This window comes from Cotesia typhae, unplaced genomic scaffold (genome assembly GCF_013202065.1).
Source record: "Cotesia typhae breed Kobodo isofemale line unplaced genomic scaffold, CoteBio_Ctyphae scaffold_13, whole genome shotgun sequence".
Taxonomy (NCBI): domain Eukaryota; kingdom Metazoa; phylum Arthropoda; class Insecta; order Hymenoptera; family Braconidae; genus Cotesia; species Cotesia typhae.
The window spans coordinates 9917387-9943607 of record NW_027423774.1 but is presented as its reverse complement, the minus strand read 5'-3'; the positions used below and the strand labels follow the sequence as shown (position 1 = coordinate 9943607).

The window sequence follows — 26221 nt, the reverse complement described above, 5'->3', positions numbered from 1 at the left end:
TTCTAATAATGGGCGACTTAAATTGAAACCTTATGAAGTCTGATCGAGCCTCAACTCATCTGAATTCCTTCATCAATGACTCTACTCTTTTTTGCGTTCCCTATGGATCAACTTTCCATACCTCTGAAGTGGATTCGTGGCTTGATGTCATAATTCTCGATAGTGAAGAAAAACTCGTAAACTATTCAAAGTCACAGTCACCTTTCATAGGCGGTCATAATTATTTGTTATGTGAGTATAACCTAGAACCACCAAGAAGTTATGAGAAGCGAATGAAATTTCGGGATTTTAGAAACTGTGATCACGATGCACTGGCTGAAAGATTAACCGAAAGATTGAGACTTTTTGATAGTGAGCCGACCGTGTCTGATCCAGATGAGCTTGTTTCATATTTCTTCCATCAAGTGATCATTAGTTTGAATCTTTATGCACCATTGGCTGAAAGAAAGACATATCGTCCCAGATGTCCCTGGTTGAATCGTGAGCTGCGAATTGAATTACGGGAACGTGATGCATTATACAAACGAGCGAAACGAACAAATAATCATCATCTACTTGCTCTTTATAGAAGTAAGAGAAAACTCTTAAAAGCTAAGCTAAATGTTGCGCGAGATGGCTTTCTTGCGAACTATTTGGAAAAACGTCCTTCTGGACCCAACATATGGAGCAAATTAAAGCGTGTAGGTGTTATAAAGACAAAACAATCATCTCCTCTTGATTATTTTTCTCCCGATATGCTAAATGACTTTTATGCTGAGACTTTAACTAAGTATCCGTCGTGCAGTCTTGACTTTATCCAAAGCCTACCACTTCATGCTGTCAAGGAAGTAAATTGTGAATTCAAGTGGAATCAAATAGACATTGTTGATGTTATCAAAAATTTACAGTTAACTCTACAAAAATCTAGCGGTAAAAGCCCTGATGGCCTCGATTTAAAATGGATAAAAGATCATCTATCGCAAGTGTCTATGTTCCTAAAACAAATTTTCAATCGATCAATAGATACTGGTCTATTCCCTTCAGAATGGAAATCCGTTTTCATAGTACCATTAAATAAAGTGACACCACCTAAATCTATGTCTGACACTCGACCGATAGCAAATCTATCGCATATGGCAAAGGTGTTTGAACGGATTTTAGCAAATCAGGTTGTGACTTATCTTGAAACAAATAATCTTCTTGATGATTATCAATCAGGTTTCCGAAAATACCATAGTACTCAGGCAGCACTGCTTAGATTAACTGATGAAATTTGGCTAGCATTAGATAATGATGATCTCACCTTCCTCATTCTGTTCGACTTTACAAAAGCTTTTGATTGTCTAAATCATAAAGTTCTATTCAGAGCAATGTATGAACTGGGTTTCTCGGTTGAATCAATCACATGGTTTCATTCTTTTCTAACAGGAAGATCTCAAACAGTTGTTGATTCCACAAATGCCCCCTTAAGATGGGTTAGTACTACTTCAGGTGTTCCACAGGGATCAGTATTGGGTCCAATTCTATTTCTAATAGTTATAAACAATGTGGTCAAGAAGCTAAAATATTGCAATCATGGCTTATTTGCAGACGATAAATGGGCTTACTTGCATTTCAAGTTATATCATCTGTATGAAGCAGCTTCAAATTTGACTGCTGATGCACAAGCAGTAGCAGATTGGGCTCGTGGAAATGACCTTGAAATAAATTATAAGACTAAAGTCATGATTTTGGGAAGTAAACATAAATTGAGACTACTTGAAAACTTTGAGCTACCTGAGATCATTATAGATGGCAATGTAATACCATATACAAATTCAACTAAACATCTAGGAGTCCATCTCTCAAATAATCTTTCTTGGGATACGGATATCTCGCAGGTATCACGCAAAGTTTATGGTAAACTGAATAGTTTAAAACGTAGGAAGAACTTTCTGTCTACACAGACTCGCAAGTTATTAGTTTCTGCTACTATCCTTCCTATCATCGACTATTGCTCAACAGTGTTTCTCAACTTATCGAATGAACTTGATTGCGAATTGCAGCGACTTGTTAACAATGCTATTCGATTCATTTTTAATTTGAGGCGTGATGAGCACATCACACCATATCGACGGTCATTAAATTGGTTAACTGTAAAGTCACGAAGGCTATAGTTTCTAGCCTGCGTGTTTTTCAAATTGTTATCAACAGGCGAACCAAAATTTCTACGTGATTTATTTATTGAAGAAGACTCTGTCATCAGACGATCACAAAGAATAGTTAGTAGAAATAATAATGTCACTTTTAAAATACCCAACTTTGTTACCACAATCTACGAGCATTCGTTTGTTATATCAGCTATACGGCTCTGGCAAGATCTACCTCCTGAAATTATAAATTCTCTTGGCCTGGAATCCTTCAAAACAAAAGTATTTGATTTTCTTATAAATCTCGAAAAATAACATAATAGTGAGCTGGTTAATATGATTAAAAACATTATGTCTACTTGAACATTATACAAATTCTATACTTTAAATTATCATGCAAATTTCATATTTCCCTTATGTATATATTAGCTGTACTTATGTGAATTATAATTTTATGTATATCATTTTTGCCATCCGGCTTTGTGCTTCGGCATTTAAATCTAATAAATAAATAAATAAATAAATAATTGATTAATTTTTTTTGTTTGTTATAATTTTCTCGCGAAAAGTGTTGGATTAATTTATCCCGCAAGGTCGGTTGAGTGACTCTCAGGTATAAGCCCCCATGAAAATCACTCAATTCAAACTAGCGAATATCAAAATTTTGATTAATTCAATAATCGTCGATTAAACGATCCAATTGATAACTAAATAGGAGAAGTAACCGAGTATTATGTAAACCGCGGTCCACTTCTTTCCCACAGAGTAATAATTGATACCTTGACGAATAAAACGATGATCTAACTCTCTGATTGAGGACGAAGTCCTAGTTGTAGTTGGCTTCCTTCGTCTCGTCACTACTCCGGGGATCGGTCCTTCTCGATTTCCGTGGCACTAGGTCTGGCAGTCACACTACTTCTCTCTTTTCCACTTCATGGCTCACCTTTTTTTGGTTGTTTTTTCGTTCACGATATCTCTTGAACGAATCAACCGATTTCGACCGGATTGGCAGCAATCGGCGTGGATCTTTAAGGTTGAGAGCTGATTAGTTTTTGGAATCGATCGGTAAAGCTGTTTAATAGTTATTCCAAAAAAACCACTTCTGAAAAAAATTTTTTTCCTATTTTTTCGAGATTTCTTTAAATTTCTCAAAATCTATCGGTCTGAATCGGTTCAAATTTTCAGGAAATCTAAGTTTAGTGAAGCCCTTTCGAATGGCACTAACCGCGATAAAATCGGTTCAACCGTTCAAAAGTTATAAGAGGTTGACATACACACACACACACACACACGCGCGCGCGCGCGCGCGTGTCCCTTTCCAAATAAAAATCTACAATGGCAGCGAAATATTGCTCGGCAAATTTTTACAACAAAAAAAAATAAATAAATAAGAAAAAAAATTAGACAATTCAACTACTCAATCGCGAGTCCCGATGATGACACCCAGGTGCAAAAAGACTGCGATCGGACTCACCCTGCCGCTGCAGTCGACCTCGGATTTCAGGCATTGAGAATGTTCTCTAGGTCCTAGCGTCGTTGGCTGAAGCTGACAGGATCTACGTTGAATTCTCGGCGATGGCGTCCCTCTTGAACAGCGGGTTGAAGGTCTAACAGTTGATGATACTCCACACAAATATTCAATCGCGTTGTATTTAATTTCTAACGATGATTGACAGCGATAAAAAATACAAAGAAAAACGAAATCGACCAAGAAAAAAAACAGTACAATTAATCAAACTAACTTAAGCAAAGTTAATCGAAAATTTTTAGCAAAAATGCACGTAACGAAATTTTTGGCTCAATGTGATACGTGCAGCGTCCAGATCAGAATTGTTTTTTCAATGCTGCCTTCTCGGCAAAATGTGGTTTCTTTTTCTCGCGCAGCCAAAAAGCTGCGCGTCCAATCAGCTCACAGCTTTTCCACCGGCCGTTCTTTTCAGCAGTTGTGTCGCATATTTTGTCCCGATCGATGATTGGTCGATTCGCTACTTAGTACGTCGCTCTGCATCCAGATGGAGCCTCGATCTTCAGCAATTTATCGATAAGTTCTGTCATTCAATGATTCAAATTTTCCAAAATTTTCCCTCGTCGCCCGCCGTAGCTCCCAGGTGTCTCCCTGGTCGTTGATGGCTCTTAAAATTTCGGGTTCGTCCAATCGCTTTGTCTTACAGTCGCTATCTCTCTCACTTAATTTCATACTAGGTACAATTTTTACACTCATTCATCCATACTCCATATTCGAATTTTCGGCGCGTTTTTCAGCATATCTTACCTCGAGCTTTGCACTCTGATCAGGAGGCCGCTTGGGACGACACAGGCCCGTCGAATCTCCGCAGTCCATCAGCTTGGCCAACCTAATCATACTAATAATAATAATAAAAAAAAATCTGGAAAACGGTTGACCTAAAGGCCATCCCTGCCACTTCCCGCTAATTTCTAACACCAAGCGTTTACATATGATGTTTTTGAGCTCTCCGAGCTCAAAAATGTAATGATTCTGCTGTTTTTAAGCTCTTCGAGCTAAAACAAAAATCGGTTTTCCAGTAGATTAAGCTCACCGAGCACAAAGAGATAGCTGTTCTATGCTTTTGGGCTCTTCGAGCTCAAAAGTCTAATGAAAGATTGATGAAAGACGATTTTTTAAATTCTATAAAAAATTTTGCGCAAACAAAATCTATTTGATGAAGCGTTTTGGAGTTATCAGAAAAAAACACTTTTTTCGATTTTTTTTCGTCAACGATATCTCACGAACGAATCAACCGATTTTGACTCACTTGGTTGCAATCGACGTGGTTTTTTGATGTTCAGAGCTGATTAGTTTTTGGAAATGATCGGTGAAGCCGTTCAAAAGTTATTCCAAAAAACCACATTTTGAAAAATTTTTTTTCTTAGTTTTTTTTTAGATTTCTCAACATCTACCTGTTCTAATCAGTTCCAACTCACAGGAAATCTAAGTTTAGTGAATCCCTTTCGACTGACGCCAACCACGATCAAATCGGTCAAGCCGTTCAAAAGTTATAAAAGGTTCACACACACACACACACACACACACACACACACACACACACACACACACACACACACACACACACACACACACACACACACACACACACACACACAGACATACGGACACCATCACGGGAAGGGTCAGGAAAGATTTCTAACGCCTCAAAACGTCGAGATCTGTTGAAAACTCGATTTTTGCAAAACGGGGTAAAACCAATAACTTCCCGATTTTTCGAAAATCTTCGATTTTCTTAGCGGGAAGTTAAAAATTAGAGCAATAACTTTTATGAACGGGAGTCTTTTCCATGTCACAATATATATATATATATATATATATATATATATATATATTGTGACATGGAGAATTTCACCTTTAGATTTCAAACTAGAGATTAATTTTTTTTTAGTATTATTTAGCCTTGTGTGTTGGCCAAGCTGATGGATTGCGGAGATCCGACGCGACTGTGTCGCCCCAAGTGGTTCCGATCATAATACAAAGCTCGAGGTAACATTGAAGCCGAACCGCGCCAAATAGTACTAATGAGGAATGGATGCGTCCGAACTAAATTTCGATGTATCGGATAGTGTGATTGAGAAAGTATGAATGAGAAAAGCGACCGGGCGAACCCGCATCTCAGTTGATATCAACGACCGAGGAGACATCTGGAAACGACAACGATCAACGAGGGAAACCCGAAACCGGAATGGAATCGGAATTGACGAATAACAGTACGAGGAAGCAACGGGAGCACGCCAGGGCTCCACCTGAACGCCGAATGGAACACTAATTTGGGAATCGACCAACAATCGATCCAGGAAATTTATCCGACGACGGCTGATTGGACGCGCAGCTTGGTAGCTGCGCTAGCGAAAAACCACATGTTGCTGGAAAACGGAAAAGCCAGCAATTCTGGGCGGGACACCGAAATGACTGTTGAACCATTGTTAATTTTGTTGTCACGATCCAAAGTAAAATTGAATCGATTATTAATTATTAATTTTGAAACTTCTGAGCCGGACACTGAAAAAGCCATTGTCGAACCGCTGATAAAATTATTGTTACGCTACGAAAAAGTGAAACTCGATTGTGAATTATTATTACGAAAAGTCAGCCGCTTACGTGGTGAATTTAATTACTTTGTTGAGTAATTGTTATTTTGAGTGTCGATCCAGTCGACGCTAGCTAGAATTTTTCTTGTAAATTGCTATAATTGTCAACTGCTAGGAAGTCAAGAATTCGAAAAAATTTTGGTCATTCCGACAACACAAATTCTGGGACGCCATCGCCGAGAGCCTCTGCCGCCGTCAGCCAACCGTCACCTTTTGCCTGGAATTTCAACACCTCCCTGGAGAGTCGACTGAACGGGGTAAGCGTGGTCCCAGATTATTTATATACCTGGGTGACTTCACCGCTGTCCGCGATTAAGTAGAGAGTTATAATTTGTGATGGATTACTGAATTATTTTTTGTTATCGAAAAATCAAATAATTACGAATTTTGTAATTAATTCAAGAATTAAAACTTTACCGAAATTCAGCACTTGCGTTGTTGAATTTCGGCTTCGGGGTGACGTCAGCCAGGTATCCGGTGCCAAAAATATTTTTAATCCGGTGTAAAGGAATGTTGTGTACAGTGTCAATTTATTTGATCAAAGTTTAAGATTGCATGCCGAATAAAATTGGCTCGAATCAAGGGCCGTCTACGAGCGTAACTAGGACCTAGACCTCGAGCTTTGTCCCGTATATTGCCCGCCGGGTAACAACAGTTACCGACGGTTCACTTACCCGCCGCGGCGGATAATTGATCGATCGATTGTATCATCGAACCAGTATACGACAAATCGATGCTACTGATAAATGCGAAATTGGTTGTATGAACGAAATACGAAACAGTATAATTTTTATTGTTAATTTTTTTTAATTTTGATTCATTATTGTTTGTAACGGAAGAAACGTAAGACAAGTAACTTATTTGGTCGCAATTAAAAATTTTGCGATTTACGAAAGAAAGCTAAGACGATTAATGTTTTTTACTATTGTTATTTTGTTTAATTTATTTTGAGAGAACCAAAATTCGGTGGTTACGAAGAAGAGTGACGACAATTTGCGTCTTTTTCTGTTATCATGAACCTCGAAATTTGTTGCTAGGAAAGAAGTACGAAACCGTATAATTTTTTTCTGTTAAGCTTTGTATAAATTTAAAAATTTGTCACTACGAGAGAAAAGCTACGACAATTATATTTGTTCTTTTGGAAATTCAAATGTGTGTTAGGAAGGAAGTGACGATAAATTTTTGTTGAGCAGTTCGAAATTTGGTGTTACGGGACGATAAGCGAAACGATTATCTTTTGTTTTTTTTTGGTTGTTAATTTTTTATCTATAATTTGTTGTGACGATAATAAAGCGAAGACAATTAATTTCCTTAATTCGAAAATTTGTTTGTTAAACGAATAAAGAAGAACTCATTCTTGTTAATTTCGATAATATTCAGATGGTTTTTTTTATTATTAAACAGTCCCTGCGCATTACTGGTTTCTTTGAGCTGGCTCAATTTTTTTTTATTATCCTCTGGTTGCAAAAATATTCCGCATCGATTTCGATACTCGCCGTACAAACTTTAGGATCTCTTCGACGTCGACCTGCCGCCCAACGACGACCAAGTGCTACCTTTCGAATCGCGGAACGTAAAATTCCTAGCGCCCAACAAACTACGAACCAGGTAAGCCAACATTTAGGTGGAACTCCCCGGTGCTGTCGACGCCAGTGCCGTGAAGGAAAATCCATCATAATATATATATATATATATATATATATATATATATATATATATATATATATATATATACATATTCACATATGTAAAATATACACATATAATATACACATATACACATATAATATACACATAATAATATACACATATGTAAAATATACAACAAGGGGAAAACAACGGATCTGGTTTAGACTGGTTATCAACATTGATACGGCAAAATATCATGAATAACATCAACTACACCTTTATTCACACTAATTACACTTAATACCTTATTATAAAGTTAGCGGATTGTTGTCATAAAAGCGTATAAGTTTGTCTGAGCGTGAATGGAAAAAGCGAAGCCGGTTGGCACGTGGTGTTCACAAGCTCGGCAGTGGATAAAGCGGTTAATTAATGCACAAATAACACTGAAATTATCTGAAACAGACTTGAATAAATAAAGCACAATTTATTAAGCAAATTAAATTATTCATTTAGCAAAAACAAGCGGAAATTTAGCAATAGCGAAAAGCAATTGTAAAATGGCGAAGCAACTACTAGAAAGCGTAGTTGTAAAAAGATAATGATAACAATGCGTCTTCTTTTTCGTCACCTTCGGGAAGGAGGCTGACTGCGCATGTCAGCGGAGCAAGCGGACAATCAGAAAATTCGATCTATCGTAGTCGTCATTGATAGCCAATAGAATAAATCGATGCACCTGGCGTGATCGTGACGTCAGAGTGACTCGGTTTGCACAAGCGTCAGAGAATTCAAAGCTTTGAATTTTCTGATTAGCTAAGAGTTGCGGGAACGAGCGGTTGTCAGGTGCGACTCATTAGTTAAGGAGTTCGCCAGAGGCGAAATCATCGCGGCTTGGCTTGTTCACCGAACATTCTCCCCCGGGTTGGCGGCTGCGTCGACAAGATCGTCCTCTTCAGCCGACAGCAGCAAAACACAGAGCTTAGTGATTGGGCGTACTTGCTCTTGGTTCACTTTCTTTACAGTCACTACGTGGACTTGTCCATCCTCACCTGGGTGGAGCGCAATTACTCTGGCTAAAGGCCGCTTAGTCGGCGGTAGACCCTCAGTTATGATCAGCACAACTGATCCCACTTTGATCTCGTTGCATGGATGATGCCACTTTGAAATGGCCTGGTAGTGGTGGATGCAATCACGATAATAACGGTTCCAGAAATGCTGTATCATTTGCTGGACCTGTTCCCAGTGCGAAAGCCTAGCGGGCTGTACTCTGTCAGCGACAGCTCTGGTATTGCAGTGAGCGACTGTCCAATTAGAAAATGACCTGGTGTCAGAACTGCCAGGTCAGCAGGATCTTCATTCAGCAGTGTTAGCGGCCTGGAATTCAAAATGGCTTCAATTTGACCCAGTAGCGTTGAATACTGCTCAAGCGTTAGTGGCGCATCTCCTATTGTTCTGTGAAGGTGAAATTTAATAGATTTTACAGCTGCTTCCCATTTTCCTCCAAAATGGGGAGCTCCAGGTGGATTGAACTTCCAGTATGTGCCGTCTTGAGCGATTAAGACTGATAATTCTCGAAGTGTGCGGAATCCTGCAGTGAATAGTCGTTTTAGCTCCTTATCTTCTCCTACGAAGTTCGTTCCACAGTCTGAATATAGCGTATGACAGATGCCTTGGCGACTGATAAAGCGGCAATGAAGGCGGCAGCAGTGTAGTCAGTGACTAGCTCTAGATGTACTGCTGAGCTGAACATGCAGACCACGACTGCAATCCAGATTTTGTATATCTTCGCTCCACGTCCTTGGAACGTTTTCAGAGTGATGGGTCCAGCGTAGTCGAGTCTTTTTTGTAGGAATGCTCGAGTTGGCTGCACTCGTACGGCAGGCAGTTGACCCATCAACTGTTGAGCGCGTTCTTCACGATGTCTAGTGCAGATAGCGCAGCGTCATATGAAAGATCTGACTGAAACACGGCCTCCAATGATCCAGACACTCTTGCGTAAGTCAGCGAGCGTAAGCTAAGTACCTCCGTGAAGCGTCTTGCGGTGTGAATCATCAATTAATATTGATGTAAGCGGTGATTGTCGGGGCAAGATTGCTGGATGCTTCTCTTCTGGATCCAGCAATGCGTTATCCAGTCGGCCACCGACTCTCAGAACCCCCTGATGGTCGATGAACGGAGTCAGCTTGGTGATGCTGTTGTTTTTTGGCAGACCATCATCATTTTGAATCGTGTGTATCTCTCTAGCGAAGTATTGTCATTGAGTGAACTTTATCAAGGTCAATTTTGCTCGCTCCAGGTCTGATGGAGTAAGCGGGTAGGCCAGGAAAGATTGTGGAACTCGTTTAAAGCGGTCGACGATACGATGCCAGATGCTCAGCTTCCGTAGCAACGAAAACAGCTGCGTGTAATGCGCTAGTAATTGTAGGAGCAGGCAGTTTTCTGCTTTCCAACTTACTAGTGTCAGACCTTGGCGTTCTTCTCGATGCGTAGCATTGTCAGTCGGAGGCTCCAGAGTGGGCCATGAGGATTCTGATTCATGAAGCCACGTTGGTCCATGCCACCAAAGTACGTGTTGCTTTAGTTTAAGCGTAGGTATACCTCGTGAAGCGCAGTCAGCGGGGGTTTGTTTTCCTGGAATCAATTTTCAGGAGACGTCTCGAAGCGTTTCTTGGATTTTTGCCACTCTATTGCGGACGAATGTCTTCCAGCGATTTGCTGGACTTTTAATTCATGCGAGAGTCACGGCAGAGTCAATCCAGAGATTGATCCTGACATTTTTAGGCGACTGAACTTCCTTGACATAAAGTATCAGTTGTGTAAGTAACCATGCAGAAGATAATTCCAAGCGTGGAATTGTCATGGTCTTCAGCGCTGCGACTTGCGTTTTTGAGTACAAAAGTGAGACCTTTGTGTTCCCATCAGCTTCAGTGACTCTCAAATAAACAGTGGCAGCCATAGCGTTTTGCGAAGAATCTGAGAACCCGTGCAATTCTATTGTTGCTCCAGGTCCAATATTATTCCAGCGTGGAATGCGGATGGATTCGATGTTTCGAAAATCTTCGTAGTATCTAGTCCATTTATGGATGAGTTCTGGTGAACGTGATTCGTCCCATGACACTCTATCTAGCCACAGATCTTGCATAAAGATCTTGGCTTTGACGACAATTGGTGCGAGAAGTCCTAGCGGGTTATACAACTTTGCTATCTCAGACAAAATAGCTCCATTTTTCTTGGGTGTATCTGCTGGTAGACTGTACTTGAACTGGAGAGCGTCAGTATGCGAATCCCAGTACATGCCCAGGACTTTTACTGGTGCATCACTGATTTCTTTCAGCTGTGTATCCAGCTGCTTCTCAGGTGCGACTTCAGAGAGCAGTCTTGGATTATTGCTAGCCCATTTGGCAAGCGGAAAGCAGCCTGCTGCGCACAGTGCTTTTCTATGCACTGCCACCTTGATTGCGTCTTATACGTTGTCTGCTCCACCGGAGATATCATCTACGGAGCGTGTTTCCAACATTGGAGCAACTGCTAGCGAAAAGCAGTGTCCTTGTAACAGTTTTACCTGCTCAGGTTGGCCCCTAATCAATTTTATAAATAATTAAACAAAACTAACAACCAATACAATTATTAGGGCGCCACCAGGATTTTTAATCACGGTTCCTGAAACCAGTCCAGAGCTGAGAAATCTTAATCTTAGGGTAGAGAGAGTGGAGGAAGGTGCTGCTGAATAATAGATAATTAATTAACAAGATTGATCAATATTTATTAACAATAAAATTTAATAACTTAAGCACTTATAAAAATTAACTAAATCTCACTCACGCACTCACACTATAATTAATTAAAACTTATAAACTATAGCCTAACTAACGGCTAACCAGGACCAATGAATCTCTCTGCACAAAGACAACAGTGTGACAGAGATTGTCTAGCCTAACTAACGGCTAATCAAGACCAACGAGTCTCTCTGCGCAAAGACTGCAGTGCGACAGAGACCGTCTAGCCTAACTAACGGCTAACCAGAACAAAACCAATTTAATATAAGCCTAACTAACGGCTAACCAGAACTATTTAGTTACTCTGCACAAAGACAACAGTGTGACAGAGGTCGTCTAGCCTAACTAACGGCTAACCAGGACCAACGAATCTCTCTGCACAAAGACAACAGTGTGACAGAGATTGTCTAGCCTAACTAACGGCTAACCAAGACCAACGAGTCTCTCTGCGCAAAGACTGCAGTGCGACAGAGACCGTCTAGCCTAACTAACGGCTAACCAGAACAAAACCAATTTAATATAAGCCTAACTAACGGCTAACCAGAACTATTTAGTTACTCTGCACAAAGACAACAGTGTGACAGAGGTCGTCTAGCCTAACTAACGGCTAACCAGGACCAACGAATCTCTCTGCACAAAGACAACAGTGTGACAGAGATTGTCTAGCCTAACTAACGGCTAACCAAGACCAACGAGTCTCTCTGCGCAAAGACTGCAGTGCGACAGAGACCGTCTAGCCTAACTAACGGCTAACCAGAACTATTTAGTTACTTTGCACAAAGGCAACAGTGTGACAGAGGTCGTCTAGCCTAACTAACGTCTAACCAGGACCAACGAATCTCTCTGCACAAAGACAACAGTGTGACAGAGATTGTCTAGCCTAACTAACGGCTAACCAGGACCAACTTAACACTATTAACACTCTCTATCACGCATGAACCACACTAATCTTCATACACATAACCCACACTAGTACGATTTTATTTTATAAATTTTAATTTAATATTCTAAATTAATTATTCAATCATTAGTAATTTAATAAAACGATAATTTTCAATTAACAATCAATTTCTAATTAACTATAACAATTCTCAATTTCCAATTGTTAATTTTAATTCTATTAAAATATTAGATGGATTAAAATTCCTAAGTAACCTATTGTCATGGTCTTAACAATATAACAATAACTATTTAAAACAAAAGGTCTTAATACCCTAAATTAACTTTTGATAATTAAATCAATCACAATATAACTTTTACAATCACGTTCAAAATTATTAACATAAGTTTATTAACTAATTCTGACTAAATTTTTACTGTGATATTTTTGACTCAAAATCATTAATTTCTTGGATTTAACGCCCACGCTATCAATTATTAATTTTCGGTCATTTTTAATTTAACTAACACACGGACTTAATCCCAAAATCAATTAATTTATCGTTAATAAATAAAATAGTTTTACAATATAAAATATTTTTGGTAAATAATTCTTAATAAAATATTCCACAAGTCGAAAATATTCAGATTTATTTGCTAGAACATTCGCTAGCTAAGTTTTGCTTGACCTTGGGTATTGAAATTTACTGCGACACAAAAACTGACGCTCGACCAAAATTCCACGAACAAAAATTGATTGATAAATTTCTTGTTGTTAATTTTTTTCCCGCAAGGTCGATTGAGTGATCCTCGGGTATAAAGACCCATGAAAATCACTAAATCCAAAACTAGCAAATGTTCAACTATTAATTTATTAATAAAATTAATCGTCGATTAAACGATACAATTGATAATTAATTAGGAGAAGTCACTGAGTATTAGATAAACCGCGGTCCACTTCTTTCCCATATAGTAATAATTGATACTTTGACGAATAAGATGATGATCTAACTCTCTTATTGAGGATGAAGTCCTGGTTGTAGTTGGCTTCCTTCGTCTCGTCACTACTCCGGGGATTGCTCCTTCTCGACTTCCGTGGCACTCAGTCTGGCGGTCACACTACTTATCCCTTTTTCACTGCACGGCTCACCTATTTTAACCCAAACTCACCTCCTCCTATTCTCCCTTTAGGCCCGAAGATCGAGACGCGCCAGTGCTATGTCGAATAATTATCGATATCCGGTGACTTACCGATTAAGGGTGTGACAGGGAAAACTGAACTTCCCACGGTCGTTATCGACCACTTTATTGACACCACGATAATTGAGGGTTTTTCCTTACTGTTCGATTTTTGACAAGTAGTTCAGACTTATCACCGGTCGTGCAAATCGAAAGTCCCCACTGCTGTCCACAAAAACAAAGCGGGGTTGACAATAGGAAAGTTCGAGAATTCGGAGTCGAGGGTTATAAAAGAGCCGACAAAAGAAACATCGTGGCTTTTTGAGCCAGCCCTTGGAACAAGTAACACCTTTTGAGCCAGTGACGCTTTGAGACAGTGAGGCTTTTGGCAAAACAGTGAGTCAGTGTAGTGCTGTGTAATAAATTCTGTCATCAAGATTTGGGACCATCAAAAAGGAAGTCAATGGACAATCCGGGATTGGAAACCCTTTACTTGGAGTCAGATAGTTCATTGAAGACGAGAGAGAGACCAACCAGCCGCTGATTTCGCCAGTTTCCACCAGAACATCACTCAACGTTGGAGAATTGTAAACGTTAAGTCAGGTATTATTATTACAATTATTTCAGGCCAAGCTTGAATTTGTAAATTGAGAGGCCGAATTAACTGTAATAAAAATTTGTCAATTAGTGATCACTATTGTCTCAGATGTCACTTTGAATTTAGTAGATTCACGTCATTTATTAGTTATTACAAGTCCTTTAGTTATGGGAAATTATTTAAGTAAAATTATCTTGGTAAAAATTGAAATAGTAGAAGCATTTGTGTAATTTAGATAGTCAAGGTCATTTTGGAATACATGTAGTTTGAATATTTAATGAGGCTTGTTAAATTTGTAGAATTTGAAATTTGTAATTTTGTAAAATTAATTCTGGGCCGTTGGGCTAAATTCAATTAATTTAGTAAATTTAGTGAATTAATTTATTGAGAAAACTGTTAATGAATTTAGTTGAGAAATTTTGGTAATGAATTAAATTAGTGAATTTGGTATTTTGTATTAAAGAAATGTTAAGCGTAAAATTTCAGGAATTTAGAGAATTAGTAATTCGGATAAAGTGTGTATTGAGTTAGCGTCCGGTGGACGATTTTGTATGGAATTAGTGAGTTATTTAGAAACGTTGTATAGACGCCCGAGTCGGGGGTAGAACGGATTAAGTTAGGAAACCGCTGCGTAGACGCCCGAGTCGGGGGCGCCGTCGGGAATAGGTTTTAATCGGTATTCCGTCAGGTTGACGAGGTAATTAATTAGTATTTTATGGTATTCCGTCAGGTTGACGAGGAAATTGAGATATTGAGATATTCCGTCGGAGTGACGAGGTTAAGAAAATTGGCTATTTAGTTGTAAGAAGAATTGGCAAGGGCCAGCGTAGGTGAGAGGTTCTCACGATGAAGTTAGTTTAAGTTGTAAGAATAATTGGCAAGGGCCAGCGTAGGTGAGAGGTTCTCACAATTAAGTTAGTTTATAAGGAAATTGTTAAGTTTGTAATTTGATTGAATAAATCATTTTAATTGTTATAAATAATTTTTCTCAGTTTTATTTACAGCCTTTCTCCGACTTCTCACGACCCTGTCTTTTTCCTCTCATGCTTCCCCGGTTTCTGGGACACCGTGTCTAAAATCCTAGTGGCGCCCTTTCTAAAGAGGAAAGGGGTAGCTAACTGGACCTGGGCTAAACCCCCTGGTTACAAGGGTAATTTTACCCTGTTACATCCTTCATCCTTCACTAGTTGAATGAGGACTCGTACAGCGTCATAAGGTGAACTAGCGGTTCCATAGGTGAATGTCTTGAGACAGTAAGCGTCCACGAGATCATTCTCATCTATCCAGAGAATGCACTGTAGCGGCCACTCAAGGGAATCAACTTCAATCTGTCTGAACATCTTGTTGATGTCAATCGTGAATAGAATCCTATTGCAGCGGATTCTCAACATCACGTCGAAGATGTCAATTTGCGTTTTGGGTACTGCATGGAGGATTTCGTGCAACGAAATTGCTGTAGATGTTGCACAGGTGCTATTGAACACTGTGCGGAGCTTTGTAGTGGTGCTATCAAGTTTCAATACCCCATGGTGAGGCAAGAAGTAAGCGTTTGCGGGCAAGTCGTTTATTGGAACTCGTACCATGTGTCTTAGTTGTATGTATTCTGACATGAACAAGCGATACATGTCAGAATAATCCTTTTCTCGCGACAGGCGAGTTATTAGTCTGCGAAGTGACCCCATGGCTGCGTTGATAGAGTCGCCAAGTTGACTCTTGGGGCTTGAATCTCACTACATAGCGTCCATCAGGCTGTCGATAATGAGTTTGACGAAAGTGAACTTCACTTTTGTCCTCTTCAGCGTTGTTAAGCGGTGAATTACCCGATGGAATCTTCTCCTGCTCCCAAAACTTAGTGATAGCGTCTTGTAATGATGTATCTAATGACGCATGTAATGCTGCGTGTGACGTGGAAGCGTGTTTAGCGGTGACGGCTCCATAGACAATCCAACCAAGCGTGGTGGATTGTACAATCGGTGAATTGCGAGGTCCACGTTTAATCTCAGCGTTCATGATCTCTGCGGCTAGTAGTGCACCTAGAATAATGTCTACAGGACGTGGCTGTAGATAATGCGGATCTACAAGTCTGAGATTTTCAAGATGCGGCCATTTCGGATCAGCGATCACAAACGATGGTAAATCTACCATCAGTGTTGGTAGAATATGCATGCTGACTTGCATTGATGCGGTTGTACCCATCGAATGAAGCTCAATTGTGCTCACACCTAGTGAACTTCCTGTGGAGACATTTCCAATGCCCTTGAGCATGACCCTGTCGCGTTGTAGCGGTTGTCCATGCTTATTGAAGAGCGTCTGTCTCATAAATGAGAGCTCTGAGCCTTGATCAATCAAAACTCTGGTGGTGATTGGATTACCTTGATGCAAACGATCCTGGACTAAAGCGGTAGCTAACAAGACTTGAGCTGAAAGCGAATCTGAAATCAACAACAGTTAATGTTGAGTTACAAGAGATCTAAAGGAACAGTTAGTTGTCTGTGCGGAAGGTGTAGGCTGCGGCGAAGCTGATGTTGGTGCATCCAAAATGGATGTACGTGTGGTGACTTTGACCACATTTTCGGTATTCTTGAGCAGTCTTGCAGTCTGCAGAGCCGTGCGGAACACGGCAGTTGAAACACAAGTTGCATTTTTTAACTATCTTGCGCTGTTCTCCATAGCGAGGTTATTTTAGGCCCGAACTCGAGTTTTCAGTCTAAATAAAGCGGAAAATTCACCGTGCCGGTGTACGAAAGACTACCACGAGCAGCACCCGATGTGCTCCACGATGCCCTTGACACTCGACCCTTCCTAGCGGAAATAAACTTCACTCACACAACACAATTAGTGATAGAATTAATTAATTGAGATAAAGCCAGCCAGATCCGGCTCGAGGGACAAATGTAAAATGTACAACAAGCGGGAAAACAACGGATCTGGTTTAGACTGGTTATCAAAATTGATACGGCAAAATATCATGAATAACATCAACTACACCTTTATTCACACTAATTACATTTAATACTTTATGATAAAGTTAGCGGATTGTTGTCTTAAAGCGTATAAGTTTGTCTGAGCGTGAATGAAAAAAGCGAAGCCGGTTGGCACGTGGTATTCACAAGCTCGGCACTGGATAAAGCGGTTAATTAATGCACAAATAACACTGATATTATCTGAAACAGACTTGTCAGCGGAGCAAGCGGCTAATCAATAAATTTTATCTATCGATGTCGACATCGATAGCCAATAGAATTAATCGAAGCATCTGGCGTGATCGTGACGTCAGAGTGATTCGGTTTGCGAAAGCGTCAGAAAATTCAAAGCGTTGAATTTTCTGATTGGCTAAAAGTTGCTAGAACGAGCGGTTGTCAGGTGCGACTCATTAGTTTAGGAGTCCCCCAGGGGCGAATTCATCGCAGCTGGGCCTGTCTCCCGAACAACTACATATGGGACATTCCATGTCAAATAGGGTGCTTTTTTGTTTTCAACTATTTTTTTTTTTCGGTCCCATCGTGAAATTTTGTTGCAAGTACCCAAAAAACAAATACCCTAGAGGTTTGGGCCCTAAATATTAATATTAAGAACTCAACCCAGGCGTTTGAAGATATCCCCTTAAAAAATCACAGAAACTTTGGCTTTTTCATGTTTAAATTTCTATAGGTCGGTGGCATTTCATAGTATCACTTCGACTATGGACGGGTTTTTTTCAAAATTGAATGCTTTACAAAAGTGTCTATTGCGGCCAAGTCGTCACTCGAACCAGGGAGGTAGTACAGGCCTCTAAACTTGATTTTTCCATGAAATTCGCGTTTTTTCGCAGTTATCTCGTGAATAACAAGAGCTACGGAAAAAATGCAAACAACAAACTTGTCGGAAATTTAATTTTCTCCAAAAAAAAGTTCTAAGCACCAAGTCGCTAAAATCAATATTTCCGGAGATATTTAATGATAAAGTTTTTGTAATTTAAAATTTTTATCGAAAATCATGTCAAATTATAAAAAATATGTTTTTTTTTTTATGATTCATCACTACTTTCTTAACTAATTACTTTTTTTTTTAAAATGGAACGATAAAAAAATATAAATAGTTGGAAATATGTTAGTATTGAATGTAAAAGAATATGTTTTACATTTATTGATAAATTGACAGGTTATAAATTTTTGTAATTTATAAGATTACGTTAGCAAAAACTAAAATATGTATCAAGAAGAAAGAGGTGAAGTATACGTAAGTAATCTAGTACTGATTGTTCCTTTTGTTCACTCTAATACCCCACTCCTTTCAGCGCAACAATCAGACTTTAGCTTGACCTTGATTGAGCTTACTTAATTTACCGCTTAATTATAGCGCTTTCTTTAATCTCTACTACTTAACACTGGCGTCGCGGGGGTACTAAACAAAGCTTTGTGTACACTAACCTCATAGCGTCGATTATTTGTAGTCAACGTTGCATTACGTATTTCAGTTCAACATTATCATTATTAAAAATGTCTGAACAAATTGGTGAAAAAATCTACAATTATTTAATCGGATTTGAAATAAAGACAATTAATAAAAATAAATTACCCTTATATCGCGACGTAGTTAGCTTGTTTATGTACAAACATCATTCTTTGAAACAAACTATTCGAACTAGTTCATCAGATGTTCTTAGTGAGGTTAATGCTGTTTGGGCCGGCTATTTGATTCCGACTATTCGTCCTCAGCACAGTAAGAAAAAGCTAGAAAAGATTTATGCCGAGTATATGATCATTAAAAAACATCGACACAGAGCAAAAAAATCAAAAGCTGAACAAGCCAATGTCAAAAAGTTTTGCGAAAAACTTGATAACTTGTTTGATATTTCTAATTATGCTGCCGTGAAAAACTTGCCAGAAGGAGTTAGAAACTTTTTATTCGGGCGTCAAGGTAAGAATTGTAATAAACGATTACCAGTAGCCTATTGTTCACCAGAAATAATTTGTGATAATCAGTCAGCTATGGAACAAGATGTAGTTGATGAAGATAATGTCAACAATGAGATAGGAACAGGTTAATTTTTAAATATCAACTAGGGGTTTTCTCATTAATAAAAAAAATTGTGAATACTTCAAAAAATTGGTAATTGTTCAGAATCGCGGTTCTGCATATTTTTAAATATTCGATTTTTGATGAAAATCAAGAAAAAAATTAAATAATCGGTCAAAGAAAATTGAGTTCATGTTCAAAAAACGGTGGAGCCGTGATTTTAAACAATTGCCAAAATATTTTTCATTTTTAAAGATCTTTTCTTACTTGTTTCTAACTATTATGTTTAACAATTAAGTTCTAAAAATTGTCCATTTCAGGTTTCAAACTATCTTAACAAACAGTCTTGACCAGTTTTTCCGGTAACGTATCGAGTTCTAGTGAATCAAAACGAACTTGCTCTGATTTTGAATATTAAATTCCTGCTCCAAAAATGAAAAAGCTTAACATTTTGACTTCTGAACTCGTATCAGCGCTTGATCGCACTCAAACCAGCAAAATCCTCAAAGGGAATGCGATGTTTATTATAGCAGCTGTTATTAAAAGTCTGGGTCTCGATGTCGAGAAATATAATTTAAGTTACTCCTAAATTCGTAATGCGCGCATTTTAAAACGTGAAAAAATTGTTGATACCATAAAGAAGAAGAAAGAAGATGACGAATCTCTTGTAGTTCACTGGGATGATAAGAAACTTCCTACAGGTTATGGCACATTGAAAGCAGAACGATTGGCAATACATATTTCTGGAACACATACTTCAAGAATTCTAGAAGCTCCGTTTCTTTCTGATGGCACTGGATCGAGACAAGCTTCAGCCATATTCAACACATTAACTGAATAGGATCTTTGTGATCAAATCAAAGCGATGTGTTTCGATACAACTAGTTCAAATACTGGTAAATTTTTATTTTGTCTAAGTAATTTTAATGATTAATGTTTTTGTAATTTTTTTAACCCGAGAATGTAGTTTTAACCATTGTAAAAACCTTTTTTCTACTTTGCGTTTTCTATTCTAATAAATAAATTATGCTTCAATTTCAAAAAGCTAATAGCTGAGTAAAGTCTTCCAAAATGATTTACAAATATTTGCTAATTTTTTTTTTGTTTATGTAATGTTTCAAATGTGTCCGGCAAATTAAAGCAACAAAGATTTTTGATAACAAAAGCTTTTATGAATAAGTAATTTAACAAATTCAATTTTAGATTTCGTTGTTTAATTTAAATTTAATAATTAAAATAAACTGTTCAGGTGATGTAAATGGTGCTTGTGCTATATTTGAAAAAATGATTGGTCGTGATTTGTTGTATCTAGCTTGTCGCCATCATACATCGGAATTAATGTTGAAAAATGTGGCAGAAGTAGCTTGGCCTGTTACGAATGGTCCATCTGTACCAATTTTCAAAAGATTTCGAGATCATTGGACAAAAATTGATACATCAGGGTACGAAATTGGCATCATTGACGAACTTATAGCAGATATATTAAACGATAAAAAACAAGATTTACTGGATTTCATTGAAGATCATAATTTTACGGTTTTTCAAATGATCAATTTATTTACTCTGTATTAATTTTAAATTATTTATTCTTTAATCTAATTAGAATCATCATCCATGAGATGACTACAAAGAGTTTTTGAAGCTGAAAGTATATTTTTGGGTGGCGGAGAAAGTCATGAAGTTAAATTTACAGCTCCTGGTGCCTGTCATCATGCAAAATGGCTTTCAAAAGCTCTCTACTGTTTGAAAATTTATGTTTCGCAGACAATTCAAAATTTCAATCAAAAAAGTGAATGATTTACGTAAGATTTGTGTTTTTACCGTATTATTCTATGTTAAATTCTGGTTCATAGCTCCGAATGCGATAAAAGCACCCAATTCAGATTTGGAATTAGTAAAAAATCTCATTCAATATAGACATTCATCTTGATGTAGCAAATGCAGCATTGGATAAATTATGCAGGCATTTGTGGTATTTACATCAGCAGCTTGTTGGATTGGTTCTTTTTGATAAAACAGTTTCACGAGAAGAAAAATTAAAAATTGTAGAGAAAATTAATAGCACAATAGTCGTTGAAAAAGCTAGTAAACGTTACACAGTGGCCTATAGTGCAATAACTTCGATGATAGATAAAAACATTAGTGATTTTGTGACCAAAAATTCATTATTTATCTTTGAACAATTTGATCTTCCTTATGGATTTTTACATTCAGAACCAAATACATGGGAAACTAATTACGAGTATTAACAGTGTCTTAAAACATTTTGCAACTTGAAGGTAGTAAATGATATTGCCGAGCAAGGAGTAGCACTAGCTGAAAAATTAAATCAAGGTTTGACCAATAATGAACAGGAGAGGCAAAAAATTTTTCAGACAGTCCAAAACCATCGCTCAGAGCACCCGCCATGTACGAAATTACAATACAGTCAAACAGAAGTGAAATAAAAAATTTTTTGTTATCAAGCTTATTAATATAATTTTTATATTTGACATATTTCCGACTATTTAAATTTTTTTATCGTTCCATTTTTAAAAAAAAGTAGTTAGTTAAGAAAGTAGTGATGAATAATAAAAAAAAATATATATTTTTTATAATTTGACATGATTTTCGATAAAAATTTTAAATTACCAAAACTTTATCATTAAATATCTCCGGAAATATTGATTTTAGCGACTTGGTGCTTAGGACCTTTTTTGTAGGAAATTAAATTTCGTAAAAGTTTGTCGCCCCCATTTTTTTTGTAGCTCTTGTTATTCTCGAGATAACTGCGAAAAAACGCGAATTTCATGGAAAAATCAAGTTTAGAGGCCTGTACTACCTCCCTGGTTCGAGTGACGACTTGGCCGCAATAGACACTTTTGTAAAGCATTCAATTTTGAAAAAAACTCGTCCATAGTCGAAGCGATACTATGAAATGCCACCGAGCTATAGAAATTTAAACATGAAGAAGCCAAAGTTTCTGTGTTTTTTTAAGGGGAAATCTTCAAACGCCTGGGTCGAGGTCTTAATACTAATATTAAGGGCCCAAACTTTCAAGGTATTTTTTTTTTGGGTACTTGCAACAAAATTTCACGATGGGACCGAAAAAAAAAAAATAGTTGGAAAAAAAAAGCACCCTAATGTCAAATCACCGAGGTTTTCGCTCGACCCCCTTCGATTTCACTGAAAATTTTTTATCATTTTCTACCCTACCAAAGACATTTTTCTGAATTTTTTCAGATTTTTTGACCCAACCCAAAAAAAGTTACGAACTTTTGAAAAAAAAAAAACGCTTTTTTTTTTAATTGCTGTAACTTTAACACAAATTGACCTTTTGGCACTTTTTTTTTTTTTTTTTTTGAAAAATTTTGTTGTTAATTGTAGTTTTTAGAAGAAAATACAAACAATTTTTCTGAAGTTACGACATATAAAATATTTCAGTTTTTCCAATGAAACCGTAAGTTTTTCAAGGTCCGAAACCTTCGATTCTAAATTTTTTTGTCTTAAAAAAAACTTCAATTAATACTTTATTCAACCTTGCCATTCCAAAGTTGTGCCCACTTTACCTTATGTAAATATATTATTTCTTTTTAATTGAAAAAATAAAATTATTGAAAATTGGATTATTTTACAAAGAATTGTATCAAATTCATTTTGGATCCCTCGTGAAACCTCAGAGATTGAATGCAATAGATTTTTCAAAATTTAAATGAATTTTTTACCAACAGTTTATATTGTGGACAAGTCTAAAAAAATGGGCCGTCGATAATGTAGATGATTTTTTATTTTTTCTAAATTTTATTAAGGTTATGTTTTCTGAATGACGTTTATGTTTTTGTCGTGCCTTGTTGATGGTTCTATCAATTTTAAGTGTATTAAGAATAACCGACGATTAGTTAGTAAATAACGACTATTCAAAATTAATTTCTCTTGTCGAAGAAATTCATTATGCCGAAATTTTTCAATCGTTGCTGTAATCCATTGAATCTCGATAAACACAATAAAAAGTCATATTTGCGCGGTCTGCCTGAGTAATTGATTGTTCACTTCGGTTTATCTACCAGTGATCGTGTATGTAGTGGTTGTTACAAAAAATTACTGAAGCAGTGTGCCGAAGCTGCGCACCTGACGAAACTGATGATGAACCTAATGAGAGCTTTGAAACTAATAAAAATTTAGATGACAAACCAATTCATGTTGATGAACCACCAGATCCTGTTACGTTAGGTATACATCTTAAGTATTTGATTTGTTTCAGTTCATAATTTCTCTGTTTTTCCAGAACCACCATCAAGTGGCCAAGAATTACTTGCCCAGCAAAGTAGTTCATCATTGTCTAAATTAAGTCTCAGTATTACTCTACTGACCATTAATGAAGCGTTAGCGATATTAAATCAATATCCAGTCTCTGCAAAAAGGAGAACCTTTGACACGTATCTAAATGATAAAGTTTCTTGTGTAGCTCGAAATTTGCGGAAAGGATTACGAGTAAAAACTCAAGTAAATGATGAATTCAGAAGTGCAGATGCTACTGGAATCATAAACAGTTTAAGAGATAAATTTAACGATGAAAGTACAAGCAGATCTACGCGCGTCCAAATTTTGACTCTTCTACTATCAAGTCGGAGTGATCATAAGATTATGGAAGTAATGTGTGCAAGTGAGCATATGATACGAGTAGCGAAAAACCTTGTAGCTGCTGACGGAATATTATCAGTACCTGTAAAAAAAACTGGTAAGATAATAAACTGCAAATTAATTAGCTACTTAATTACACCGGCACACAAAAAAAAAAGTGGAATGTACTTTAGACCGGACCTACCTACCGACATGTTTTTCGACCTGCTGAATCCGAATTTCAAGTTTGTTTGGTCCGGTCACCCTCCAGTTTTGAGTAACATGCAAAAAATCTCAAAATAAGGACAAAACTTGCAAAAAACTGCAGTCACAGCAATGAAAAAATTTTTGTGGACCCGGATCACGTATGATTTTGGTGTATTTCAATTAACTCAATCTAAATCAAAAAGTCCATTGGCTCCGTGAGCCGTGCAAATTAAAAAAAAAAAAAAAAAAAACGAAAAATCCAAAAAAATGGCAATAAATCACGAAAAATTAAAGTTTTTGAAATGAAAATTTTTTTAGGCCCAGGTTGAGTATGATTTTCATGTATTTTATTTCGCTCAGTTTGAATCTGAAGTTTTCTTGCCCCGTTAACATTTTAAAATTAAGGAAAACCTCAAAAAATCGAGAAAGTTACAATCAAAAATATGAAAAAAAAAATCTTTAAAACACGGTTAAATACTTTTATTATATTTTTTCACGCATTAAATACAAGTTAAAAATCTGAAAATATGAACAATTGTGTTACGTCCAAAATTGTTAACGTAATTTATTTATTTATTTTTGGTCCAAGCCGAAGCTTCTAGACCGGGACTCAGAAGGTTTGCTAAGGATAATATTATCGAAACGATTTTTAATAATATTTAAAATTTAACTATTTATTCGATATATAAAAGAACAAGGTTTAATATTACAAAACTATTTTAATTTTTCTCTTAAATACAATTAATTTTATTAAATTAATTGGCTCAACGTTATCGGGATTTTACTCGCCGTGTTACAGAATTTTACTTTTAATTTAATTAAATGATTTTTTAAACCTTGAATTCTGCCTGAATGAGTCCGCAGAATTGAGCCGTTGGTTTGGAACTAATTCAACTACTTCGGTATTATTTAAATTCCGCTAACACTGATTTTACATTAAATTATACTTTATATTCAAGTGAACAACCACTGAATTTTACAAGTTAGTTGGTGATCCGCACTGGGCGAGTTCTGGAGGACGAAGAGAGTGAGTTCATGCGAAGATCTCAGGGCCTCGAATTTGGGGTTTTGAAAAATTACTATTTGGGGGAAAACAGCAACCAATTAGCGGCCTATTTCCCTTGGATTCTACCCTCTCTTTCGGCTTTTCCGAAGATGTTCGCCTGAATTCCCCTCTTCAGGCCCAGAGGGCACGCTGTCCCTTTCTCTCTCTAACTTATAGACTATACGTGCATCTATGTATAGGCGTGTACGTAAGCACATTTACATGCACACACAATACACACATACATTTTCTTATGTTATCTAAGTCATTTACATTTTGTTTAATGTTATTAAATAATTCGTTTTAATTAATTAATAGTTATTATTTCTTATTTATATTGGTCATTTCTATAATTATTCGAACAAACTATCTATTGTTAGTTATTTAAGTAATTATTTATTATAATTTATTTAATCTAATTGTTTATTATTTTAAAAGTATTTTATCTTTTATAGCTATTTGTTGTTGTTTACTTATTTATTATTATTTAATAATTTTTATTAATTATCATTAAAATTTTTGTGATTATTTAAATATTTATTATTATTTATTATTTAGTTACAAATAATCTTATTAAATAATCTTATCTTACAAATAATCTTATCTAATAAATAATCATTATTTTATTATTTACTATTATTTAAAATTTATTATTATTTAATTATTTATTATTATTTAAAATTCATAACTATTAGTCTATCTTAAATATTATTTATGATTCATTGTTATATAACTATTTTATTTTTAAAATTGTAAGTTACATTCTTTTCCTAAGGTTATCTTATTTAGAAAATAATTTTAAAAACCTTTCCAAGCGTCAGTGAAGCTATGCAGTACTAAGGCAATAAAACTCCCCTTAATGTGTACTTAGGATTTTTTTATCTTTTAAAGCATTCGAAACTGACTAATGACGGAAAAATTCTTTAGAGAGACCGGACGAGACTCTTAATATTTTCCTCGTTTAATGTTTCTCGAATTTTATGCTTTGAAATAAAATTCGAAGAAACCATAAAATAAGATTATAAAAAAAATGTATTTTAAAAATAAATTTATAAAAAGGAAAAATGTCGTTGTAAGCCACGACATA

General features: G+C 36.7%; 1 protein-coding gene across 1 annotated transcript in view; it reads left to right on the top strand.

The window, feature by feature from the left end:
• Positions 1–26221, top strand: part of LOC141534585 (uncharacterized) — a 348478-nt gene that overhangs the window by 68988 nt on the left and 253269 nt on the right. The window contains exon 2 of the mRNA XM_074254017.1: positions 23548–24000. Coding sequence (XP_074110118.1) covers positions 23548–24000 — 453 coding nt within the window. The remainder of the gene's footprint in view (positions 1–23547; positions 24001–26221) is intronic.